Genomic DNA, 12,126 nt, shown 5'->3' with positions numbered 1-12,126 from the left:
TCAAGCTATGTCTTCTACTTCCACTTCTATGTCTGTGGGGACTACTACTGCGAGATCTCCCTCTTTCATCTCTAGTTCGTGATCGTTTTCTGACATGAGATTCACTTCCGGACTCCCCATCAATACTTGTACTTCACTTTCTTATTCTCCACTCTTTTACCTCATCCTGCCAGTCCATGGCCGTCCTGAACATTCAACCAAAATTTAAACCTATCAGTAACTTTGCCTGCACGTCCCAAAATTGTTGCATCCCTCCATTCATTAATCCACTCTGGAACATATGTCACCCGTGTAGCCACTTTGGGCAATTGTTCTATGGATGTGATAGCTCTGGCATGTGTTTCATGATCACTGACATTATCACCGTTCAGCCCTTGATCTACCTCAGTCTGTACCTCAGGAACTTCATCAAAAAAATCATGAACATTGGAGGCACAAGGTGTCTCGTTTACTTCTATCAACTGCTCAGAGTCCAAGATTTTATAATTAATCTCAATCAATCATGAGGAATGAACCTTAATAGTTTGATTGCCATGTTGGACTGTCTTACCATCACGACCTATTATCTTACCAGGGACTTTCCATTCCCTATGACCCTCTCTTTTATAATATACCAAATCTCCTGAATTGAACTCTGTCTCAGATGGTCTAATACGATGCCTCAGTGCTCTATGAATTTTCTCTGATACCTCAACCTTGATAAAAGCCTGTCTCCCTGCATGCATAACATTTAAATGCTCAGAAAAAATGGCACTAATTGTAGTGCCTTCTAGAGCAGGAGGATTATCACAAAGAACAGAAAGTAATTTAGGATTGCACCCAGAGACTAGTTGGTAAGGACTATATCCTCCAACCATCTGAAGAGAATTCTTTGCATGAACTGCCCATGCTAGGGCAGTTGACAATTTACACTCTGTGCGATCAGCCAAAATTTTATGCACCATGCTATTAATCACAGCATGATTCCTTTCACAAAGACCATTGCTAAAAGGGCTCTCAGCTGCTGTATTCATGACAATTACATTCATATTCTCACACATATCTCTGAACTCTGCGTTGGCGAATTCACCTCCATTATCAGTCAAAAACTTTGCTGGTGTCCCAAGTCCAGTCCTTATCCATTTTTCCATAATTTTATCTATAATAACCTTCTTCCCTTACTATATATTAGTGTAGAAATACTAAATCTCATAGCCAGGTCAATAAAGTATAAAATGAAAACATTTCTGTCTTTGTCCCATACCTTTGGATCTATGGCAACTACCTTGTTAAAGTCACGTGTTAATGGAACACTTACGATCGGACATGGGGGCGTCCGTCTATACGTCTTACAGATTTCGCAGTTCTCACTAATCTCCTCTGTGAGCCTCGGATACTCATCAACTACACCTGCATCTTTTAGCAGGGTTTTTAAATATTGACAAGTAGGGTGGGCAAATTGTCTACGTAATTTTAAGACAATTTATTTTTTTTCTCTCTTATCCTTATCGTCTGATGCCATTAATACTTGCCTAACACGCTGATGAGAAACATCAGGTTTTATTAAGGAATACAATAATGTCCTAACTGGGTAAACTGCAAATCAACCGATTTCCCAAAAATGATTGTCTCATTATGTTCCATGTCAAGTTTCATTTTTGCCTTTTTCATGGAAGGTTTACCCAAAAGCATAGGTGTCTCTCTAGAGACTACATCCATACTTACAAAATGGTTTACTCCAGCTATCTTACATGGAATTACCATTCTTTTGAGTGACCTCAAGGTGTTGTCATCTCCAAACCTAAAACATGTAAAACTTTTATATTCCTTAACCTAGCTTCGATCCTCACTACTTAGTGAATCAAGATAAAATTTTAACCAATCTACCAAGCATATAGTTGAGGTATATGCACTATCTAACAATGCACAATTAAAGGAATCTGTGACTAATACATTCATCACAGGATTAAAACTCCTTGTGATTGGTATAATCTGTTAATGTTCATCATTACCTTCATCCTCTTCATCCTCTTCCTCAGAACTACTTTCTTAATGCTTCATTTCAAAGACCCTGAGACTTCGCTCTGGGCAATTCGCCTCATAATGATAGTGAGAGTCACAACTAAAGCATCTCCTGATTCTTCCTTGGGCATTCCTGGAATTCATTTGTCCATTATTACCGTCCCAATTTTGTCTTCTGTTGATATAACTGGAATTGCTGTACCTGCTTTCATCACCAATCTGACTGTCTTTAATCCTTCCGTCATATGAACGCCTGCGTCCGGTCTCTTGAAAATTTTGAAACCTGAACTGGTGCCTGCGTTTAGTATCTGGAACATTTCAAAACCTGGTAACCATCGAATCTTCCATTCTTTGTGTCACGGCGGAAGGCCCCATTTGTTCCATGAAAACTGAAAGAAATAACTGTTTCCCCAGGAATTTCTTTAAGGCAGCAGACATTTGATCCAACAGAGTCTCCTTTTCTGAGAACTGGATGCCAGTTAGGAACAATTGCCTGTCCATATGAGACACCTTAGCACAATATAGTAATTTAAACGTTAGTACTAATCCAGGGATTCTCAATTGGAACTTTGTCAACCTTTTGTACAATTTGTTAAAGTCCATGATATACTCTTCCATTGAATGACCATCCATTTTCCGAAATCTAGCAAATGCTGACCAGGCCTCATAGGCACTTAACAGGTCACCTTTCTTGTAGATTTTATCCAGAAATTCTATTAGAAAGGTAAAACCTTCATCATTTTCCAAAAGGTCTTCATCCATCTCAGAAAATACCTTCTGATTTTACTTTGTTCAGGAAGTGACAATGCCAAGGCCATGCCTTGTTTTCTCTTTGGTGCAGTAGTGACCCATGTCCGCATATCAACCTCATTCTTCCACTGGTCATATGGTTCAAACTCTGAAAACATCGGAGGGAAATCGTACCTCGGTGATTTAAATTAGCTTTCTGCCATTTTCCACAACGGCCAATAGGCTTTCAACTTTTGTTTAGTAAGACCAAAAAAAATTGTAGTTTCCAACCTCCACCTTTAGACAACCATTCTCTGCTACCATGTTAAAATTGGATAGCCATGTGGTAAAGGATAGAATACTACAGCCTGGTCTTTAGTTGCTTCCAAGCCTTTATTCACAGAGATTCCACTTACACACACCACACCCTAGTTAAGCTCTCCTATAAAACGATACAAGAGAGTCCCCAGTTGATACCCACCACCTGAATACAATTAACACTAATTGATATAAATCATACATTTAACAGCAATGTCCCACAAACAGCAATGAGATAAGAACAAAGAAAGAGCTTGCATTTATATAGCACCTTTCATGACCTTAGAAAGTCCCAAAGCGCTTTACAGCCAATGAAGTACTTTTGAAGTATAGTCACTATTGTAATGTGTGAAACGCAGCAGCCAATTTGCACACAACAAGGACCCACAGACAGCAATGAGATAAACGACCAGATAATCTGATTTAGTGGTGTTGATTGATGCTTAAATGTTGGCCAGGAGAGCAGGAGAACACTTCTGCTCTTCTTCAAAATAGTGCCATTAAATCTTATGTCCACCCGAGAGGGCAGATGGGGCCAGGGTTTAAAGTCTTATTTGAAAGACGGCATCTCCGACAGTGCTGTACTCCCCTGGAGTGTCAGCCTGGATTATGTGCTCAAGTCTCTTAGCTCCTGTTGGCATTTCACAATAATTATTATTGAACCGTGTCAGTGTGCAGGGATCTACACATGCTTGAAATGTTCCATCCAGTGTCGGCTGTGCTCCTACAGACTTAAACTCCCACACCGTGCTATTTCATGCAAAATGACTTCTTCTCCAGCACTCATATAAATTGGAATTTGTAAACAGCTTTATATTGTGACATTTTTTTCAGATAACATTTTAGATGGATTAAAAATAAATAATGACTGTATCTCTTCACACAGACCTACACAGGTTATCAAAGTGCATAGCTCACTTTAACATAATTCAAACTCCTTCACAAAACACCTACAGTTTCTGACAAAAAATTCAGATTCAGAATAAGATTGATGAAAGAATCTTCCAAAGAAGTGGCACTAGTAGTTAACACTGTCAGATAATTAACCATTACAAGGTCAAGACAATGCTTAATAACCATTTCCCAGAGGGACCAAATTATTTTGATGACACACCTTGTGCTTTCTTATTACTATTTCTGTTAGCCGTGGCTCAGTGATAGCTCTCTTGCCCCTGAGTCAGAAGGTTGTGGGTTCAATTCCCATGCCAGAGTCTTGGGCACAAAACTAGGCTGACGCTCCAGTGCAGTACTGAGGGAGTACTGCACTGTCGGAAGTGCTGTCTTTCGGATGAGATGTTAAACCAAGGCCCCATCTGCCCGCTCATAAAATATCCCATGGCACTATTTCGAAGAGCGGGGGAGTTTTCCCGGTATCCTGGCCAACATTTATCCCTCCACCAACATCACTAGAACAGATTATCTGATCATTATCACATTGTTGTTTGTGGAATTTTGCTATGCTCAGATTAGCTGCTGCGTTTCCTATATTACAATAGTGACTACACTTCAAAAGTACTTAATTGGCTGTAAAACTCTTTGGGGTATCCTGAGGTCATGAAAGTTGCTATATAAATGCAAGTTCTTTCTTTCTTCCTTTCTTGCTGTTTGAGAGTGGCATCTGTTTCGAGAGTAGTGCAATCCAGCATCACCAACTTGTACCATCAGCTCCAGGCCACTCTCAAATCTTGCAAAAGCAGAGCTCTGCTCACCAACACCTGAATGCCAAAAACATTTTCAATCTCAGTAAAGAGTCAGCTGTCCTGTTGGCTTTTTACTAACACTAAAAATGCAAAGACAATGTAGGAGGCTACCTGGGGACTCTTTGAAGTTTAGATAGCCAGCTTTGCAGTTACACTACAAAGTTATACTGATGTGAACTCTAAGCAATGAGACACTACAGGGCTGATTCTGTGATTGGCGCTCCTGGTGGGAGCACATCTTGGGAAATTGTGAGTGTGCAGCCATGATTTTCCGATACACTTCTGCATGCACCACCCCTCACTGGGAGCAGCAAGTTGCAGAATCATTCCTTAAAACCTCAAGGCTCTCCCACATTCAAAGTTGAAACCCAAACTCACAACAGTGTGGCAGCAGGTTTACTATATATTTTCAATTGGTATGAAGCTAAACTCCTTTCACAGTGACACAATATTTTAGTATTGCTGCCTATTCGATAATAATTTTCCTCCTCCCCATTCTTCAATTTTCTCCGTTTCTTACAGTATTGAGACAAGATAACTGTGGATTGAATCAGTCAGTGACACTCCAAGCATCACTACTACAAGCAGAAAGGGGAAAGAGTAAGATCAGGTATTCCAAACATATACATATCATGATTCATCACAGACAATATTAAACACAATATTTTATGATAAAAGCACACATTATTGAAAGAACAACACAAAAAATAAAAAGAGTAAAGTCCTTAATGAGAACTACTCCACCCCATATTAGTACCAGTGACTTGTTCCATTAATCTGTTCATCTTCTGACCACAAAAGACAGCAGATTTTTTTCTTTGACTACTCTGACAACTATTATCAGGTTCCTTGAGAATGCAAACAGATCAATCCAAATGACTAGTTATTCCATCAATCAGCATTCCACTATGCCTATGCAACCTTACATTTCTACACTAAAATGTTTACTAACCTGGGGAAAGATTTTCTTTGTGCACCAACTATAACAAAATCATAAATGTATTCTTTATAAACAGATTTACAATGTTAGTACACATTACGCACAGAGCAAATCTTCCCCTTTCATCATTAATGAAATGGCAATTTTATTTCAAATTCTTATTTCAACAATAAAATGTGTTCCTTTGGTAGTTAGGTTGGGTTTTTATCTCTATCATCCCTCTTATCTGGTGCTCTATTCCCTTTTAGCTCCAGTAGAAATGCACTCTCACACTATTTATGCTAATCTGAGTCAAACAGCCAATAGAAGAAATTCAGCACCCTCGCCACTGACCCCGATCCCCCTCCCCGCCCACTGTCTCATGCTGTACCAGACTATTAGTAACCTTGTTATCCTGTTCGATCCCAAGCTGGGTTTCTTACCCCATATCTGCTGCATTATAAAGTCTACCTACTTCCACCTCTGTAACATTGCCTGCCTTTGCCCCTACCTCACACCATCTGCTGCTGAAACCCTCATTCATGTCTTTGTCACTCTCAGACTTGACTATTCCAATGCTCTCCTGGCTGCCCTTCATCTTCCACCCTGCATTAACTTCAGCTCATCCGAAACTTGCTGCCCATGTCCTATTTTTCATCAAGCTCCACTCGCCCATTACTGCTCCCAGTCACCCAGTGCCACAGATTTAAAATGAATCCTTATGTTAAATACCTCACCCCTCTCTATCTCTGTAACCTTCTACAGCCCTATCATGGCCCCACCTCAAACTCTCTAATCTTTTGACTCCAGCCTGTTGCGCATCCCCTCTTCCCGCCCTCCCTTTGCTCCCTAAACCCCTCCACCATCCTCTGCTCCTTAAAGACATTCCATTTTGACCAAGCTTTTGGTCATCCCACCTAATCTTTCCTGTTTTGGCTTGATATCCATTATTCCTTACAGTTTTGTAAAGTGTCTTCGGATGGTTTTCTATCTTGATGGTGCTATATAAACGCAACTTGTTGTTGCTGGAGTGTTTTCATTTGAGAAGTTGTTTTAAAAAAAACTCATCTTAATAAATAATTAAAATACCTACACTCTAATTAAAAAAGTCATCTTCAAATGGAAAAACAAATATACCTTTAGCAGTGACGGAGCATTAGGAAAAGAGAGAGAATGCTAAGACAGGTCAGAGAGGATTAAGATCAGCAGAAAAAAGCACAAACAGAAGCTGGAAAGGATGAGTATTTTGTGGGGTTGGAGAAACATACCGGTATTATTTGAAATGTGGATAAACTGCTTTAGTTTTCATCTTATTCCATTCACCTGATACAGAATGTACCCAATGTGAGTTTGCAACAGACCCCACAAATGCAAATCTCAATGCAACTTTGCTGAAGTACCCAAATCTGCTAAGAATCAAGTAGCAGCAACAACAGTGTCAGGAAAGTATTTTGCCTCAAGGTCTTTAAGGTTTGTTCTGTTTTAATACCTCTTTTTTTGGCGCTTTTACTAGAGCAACAAATAAAGCATCTGAAATGTCTAACATTCTGGTGCCTTCTATTGCATTTGCAGTTGCTCAGGATTTTCAAACAGATCTAGTATTGAATAGTACACTCTCTGGAGATGGAACTGTTGGTGATGAGACTTATTGTTTATTAGCTTCTGGCATCAGCAAATCTCCTCTGTTGCTTGTTTTTAAAAAATACTCTGTCTTCCAGTCATTTAAAAAGGAACTGCACTCATCTGAATTGCTGTAAAATCTTTATCCATTAATAGTGTTTCTTGCACCTTTTATTGCCATATTTTATGCTTTAACAATATTGGTTAGAGGCAACCTGGAAGCAGACATTTTCTGGAGAATTTTCCCCAGTTGACATTGGCTACTTCAGCTTTATTGACATCATGAATAGGGAGCGCTACCCACTGCTCACCATCCCCATTCATGATGGGAATTATGCAGAACGTAATGATGTCACAACAGGGAAATTTCTACATAAAATATTAGCTTCCATTCTGCCTTCTTATCATCAGTTCTAAAAACAGAAAACACAGAAACGAAAGGTGATGTAAGCATGTCAATAATTCCCCTAATAACATTTAGGATTCAATGCTGGTACGGATGAATACTGTTTCCCTTTAAAATAGAAAACGGGCATTATCTATTGTCTATGTGACCACAGTGTGCTTTAAATCATATGTTTGGTAATTGCCACACAAACTGTCTAAAATCTATACATGTAGTTTCAATTAACAAATATTAGGGAAATATCATCTGACCAGCTCTGCATTAGACAAAACAGACATACATTTCTGAACACTATTCATGTTCTGAAATCATAACTACTCCAATGTCACCTTCTAGACTGCTAGACTTGTAGGACCACAGGACTTGTAGTTTTATCCCCATTCTTGGGGAAAAATGCCTGCCTCCCATTTTGTAATTACATGGCAGGCAAATTTAAGATCAAAGTTTGCTGTGTGGGAAACTACAGACATAGGTTCACATTCCATCACTCAGTGCTGTAATGTGTTAGAGCGTACCCAAGTGGCCCTTGGGCAAGACACTACTCAGGACCACAAGCCTTATCAAAAAATTAGTTAATATCACTGATTTAGTACAATGAATTGTTACAACAGGGACCACTTGCAGAGCAACTCAAGTTGTTTGACTCTTAATTGAGTAGATATGAATTTAGTCTCAAGGCTGCATGTTGCCCAAAGTGTACACCATTTGATGAGTATCTTCATTTCTCAGCCAAGCACATCCCACCCTTTTTTTCATCCTGCTCAAATCATGTTTCCTGCAGATTTATCATGGAGTAGAACCAATGGAAGTCATTGAGAATTCTGCAGCTCAGATTGTGGGACCTCATCCTCCCCCTCTCTCCCTTTGCCCCCTCCACCACCCCCCCCCTTCTAGAAAAGGCTATGCAGTGAAAAGTGGACTACCAAGAAAGAAAATGAAGAGTAAAATATGAAGAAAAATGAAGTCGCTCTATAGAAGGCAGATTATTACAGTGCAATTTTCATTCAAAGTTGTGTTGTCATTTTCCATAGATTTTTTTAACATTGAAAATGTTAAATATGAAAGTACATTGGGATTGTTCAGAGTTGAATTTTCTCTTTGTTTTTTCCTGTTAGGTTTGTATTTAAAAAGCTATATTTAAACTTGACTGTAGTAGTCTGGTTACTAACTACTCTGCTCCAGCTTCTAAATCCATGCATATAGCATTTCGTAACTAGACGATTTTGAATTTATAAAATTGCCAGATAGAGCATTTGGAAGGAATACTGCAGAAACGCTATAATTTGAATTGTAACAAAAAAAATTCTGCTTGTCTCTTTTTAAACTGTGTGTTTTTTATTGAAACAGTGATGCCCAGGTATGCATTTACATTAAGAATACTAAGGATAAATAATGTCACTGGTATACCTCAGTCTGACTATAAACTTTTGATGATTTGTCTGTTTTTCCCATAGGGGCCAGAGTCATACAATAGGAGCCTAACTAACCAAATTAACATAATTACTCACCACTTACATATGATGTTCTGGCCCATTACTAAACATGTTTGTATCATTAAAAATAAGTATCTAGTTCCTCCAATAGTTCACTTAGTAAATATACTGCCAGTTTAATATTGAGCCATACAGACCAGGAAGGTCTTAGTTCAATCTCCAGTCTGTACTGCTAGCTGATCTCAGCCAAAGCAGCCACTAGGTGCTACAACTGGCCTCTGCACCTCTGGGCTACAGAGAGGGAAAAAATTAGACAAGGCTCTTGCGCCTCATTGCCAATCAGTGAAAACAGGCTGGAGAGCATGTGCATATAGAAGTCAAGCGTAAGCATGAATGGGCTCAGTGTGATTCCCTTCATAGTAAAATAGTCCGCTGACTATCACTGGTCAGGCTCAGACATGAAAAATGGCCCGTTGGGCAAGGTACCAGAGTGTCGCTATACCCCAGCACAAGCAGTGGTTTCAAGGGGAAAAGGAAGCAAATTAGAGTGAAAGAATTATCTAAACTCTGTCACCAGTTACTGCCCCCCCCCCCAACCCAATGCAAAAGAGGTATATTGGTCTCAATTACCAATACCTACAACTTTATAAACCATAGAGAATGCACATTGGCCTCTGAATAATTCACAGTTGGGAGCAATACAAGATCAGAAAAAAACTAACAATTTAATAGTAATATAATTTAATTTCACTCTTAAGTACTTCAAAAGGCTGTCTTTTATGCTAATAATATAAAATTGCCCTTGGAAGATAACCAAAAGATAGAAAATAATTATGTAAAATACGAAAGGTATATTTTGTGTTAATCACTATCTGTAATACAATCCAAAGGGGTATCTATTACATTTATAACATGTTGTTTCATTTCCCTTTGGCAATAGCAGAATATGGTAATAATAAAACATAAATTAGATTAAAGAAGCAAATCCATTTGTATAGGGATAGTGCGCCAGCTGGGAAGTAGCTGAAGAGGTTTAAAAGTAGTCAGGTGACGGATATTATTCATATTTTACAGAATGTGTTTATGAGATAAATATTTTTAAGGGCGCTGATTCCTTTTGATGATTTCCTGTAATAACAACAGTGTGTCGGTGAGGTAAAAGGAAAGGACAGCATTTTCTAATATGAGGGCAATCGCCAGACAAAAATCAATGCTGTTGGGTCGAATTAGCCGAATGAACTGTTAGTGGCATAATCGCCTTTCAGAGTGATCAACCAAGTATCAGAAATAATAACCAACATTTGCTGAGATGTCGTGCTGCTAAAAAAAAAGTTTTAAAGTCTTCTTAAGCAATACATATTTCAACACACTTAAATCTAACGGTGAATGGATTGCAACCAAAAGCACTGACTTTGAAAGAACGTCTCCCTCCACAGAAATAACTTAAAAGCATCGGTGTGAACAACATAAGATTGCACAGAATTGTATTTTAGGATCATGTATTATCAGTGCCGTTAATCGTACACGTGGATTCCTTTCGATTAGCAAGAGAAGCTTAGAAACCTCTTTAAGGATCCCAGGCTGCCGCTATTTCTAAAAAATAATTATCAAATATCACACCGACTTTGATTAATCCGAGGGGGAGAAGACCTGGCTCTATAAAGTGACGAAAGCAGCATCCCTAATAGTCACGAATACAATTGTCTAAAACTTTTCACCAGCATATTCATATAATTCACAAAAAATGGACAGAAATGGACCCCAAATCCCACTGAAGCACCAGAGCAAGGCTCAGAACTAAGTGCTGTGATAATATGCACAAGGTAAGTGCCCGAATGTGAAGGAGAATGAAAATGCAGAGGAAAGAGGGGCTGCATGGGGTGCAAAGCAGGAAGGGTGAGAGAAAGAGAGAGAGGGGGGGGTGTATTTCTCGTCTCTTTACCGTTGGAAAGGTAAGTTTCCGGATGCTCTCCCCCAAACAGTCCAGATTAACGCGTCTGCGAGGAGCGTGCCTGGTGCTGGTCCCTGAAACTGAGCTCTTCCCATTCAACACCCGGGAAAATGGACATCCTCCGTCCTCGGGACTCTCCGGGTAATCCGAGCCGGTGGAGCTGAACGATTCGGATGAAATCTTCCTCTCAGACATTCTGGTCAATCCTACACATTAGTCCGAAAAGGCGCCGACCCCCAAATTGCTGCTCTGCTAGTCTGCTCCGAGCTTTATAGCCGCGATCGCCACAGGAAATCAGTCACTGCGAGCGCGCCTTCACTCCAGCGCTCATCTCTCTCCTCTCCAAACAACCCTTTTCTTTCCTTTTGTTTCCCCTTGAGAGCAAACATTTTTAAAGCTCACTGTTCTTGCGATCACGTGTTTTCAGACGTCTTTAATGTCGCCCCAAATTGTCCTTAAAAGCCGCGGTGACACGTCCAGAGGGACAACACCGGACCCGCTTCTCCACCCTGCCTGGGAAATACTTCCACATCACACAGGGATACCAAGGACCACACTCACACCATCACCTCTCACAGGGACCCGCGAACCCTTCCAGCCTTTCACGTCTCAACCCAAGACTAACACGCTGGCTTCCTCTTGAATATATTCACAGATCATTGTTTGATGTGTTCTTAATAACAACTCCACTGTAGAGCATGACCTCTCCGTATAAAGGAGGCAGAGAGGGGTTATGTTTTACATTAAGGTTGAAATAGCAAGCGGTTTAGTTTCATGGTTTGTTGACTTCAACAATAATGAGCAGACAATTATAAACGGGAGGGGGCGCCACATATAAAATGTTACATATGCTCATTAAAAGGTAAAGGGAATGGTACAAAGCCGCCTGACTCGTCTTCCGGTGGCTGGTATTTAGGTCTAGATAACAGAAAGGGTTAATAAGTACCAGATGGCAACAATAAATCTGTGCAAATATGCTACACACCCCGTTGAAACTGACCCTTTTTATCTCGGCGGGGTATCGTTTGCTGAAGTGGACACGCACTGTA

General features: G+C 39.8%; 1 protein-coding gene across 1 annotated transcript in view; it reads right to left on the bottom strand.

Moving 5' to 3' along the window:
• Window positions 1-11,781, bottom strand: part of gucy1a2 (guanylate cyclase 1, soluble, alpha 2) — a 139,908-nt gene extending 128,127 nt beyond the window's left edge. The window contains exon 1 of the mRNA XM_067985423.1: window positions 11,069-11,781. Coding sequence (XP_067841524.1) covers window positions 11,069-11,272 — 204 coding nt within the window. The 5' untranslated portion in view covers window positions 11,273-11,781. The remainder of the gene's footprint in view (window positions 1-11,068) is intronic.
• Window positions 11,782-12,126: the final 345 nt, after the last annotated feature.

Source organism: Heptranchias perlo, chromosome 6 (genome assembly GCF_035084215.1).
Source record: "Heptranchias perlo isolate sHepPer1 chromosome 6, sHepPer1.hap1, whole genome shotgun sequence".
NCBI lineage: Eukaryota > Metazoa > Chordata > Chondrichthyes > Hexanchiformes > Hexanchidae > Heptranchias > Heptranchias perlo.
This window is presented reverse-complemented; position numbering and strand designations above follow the sequence as displayed.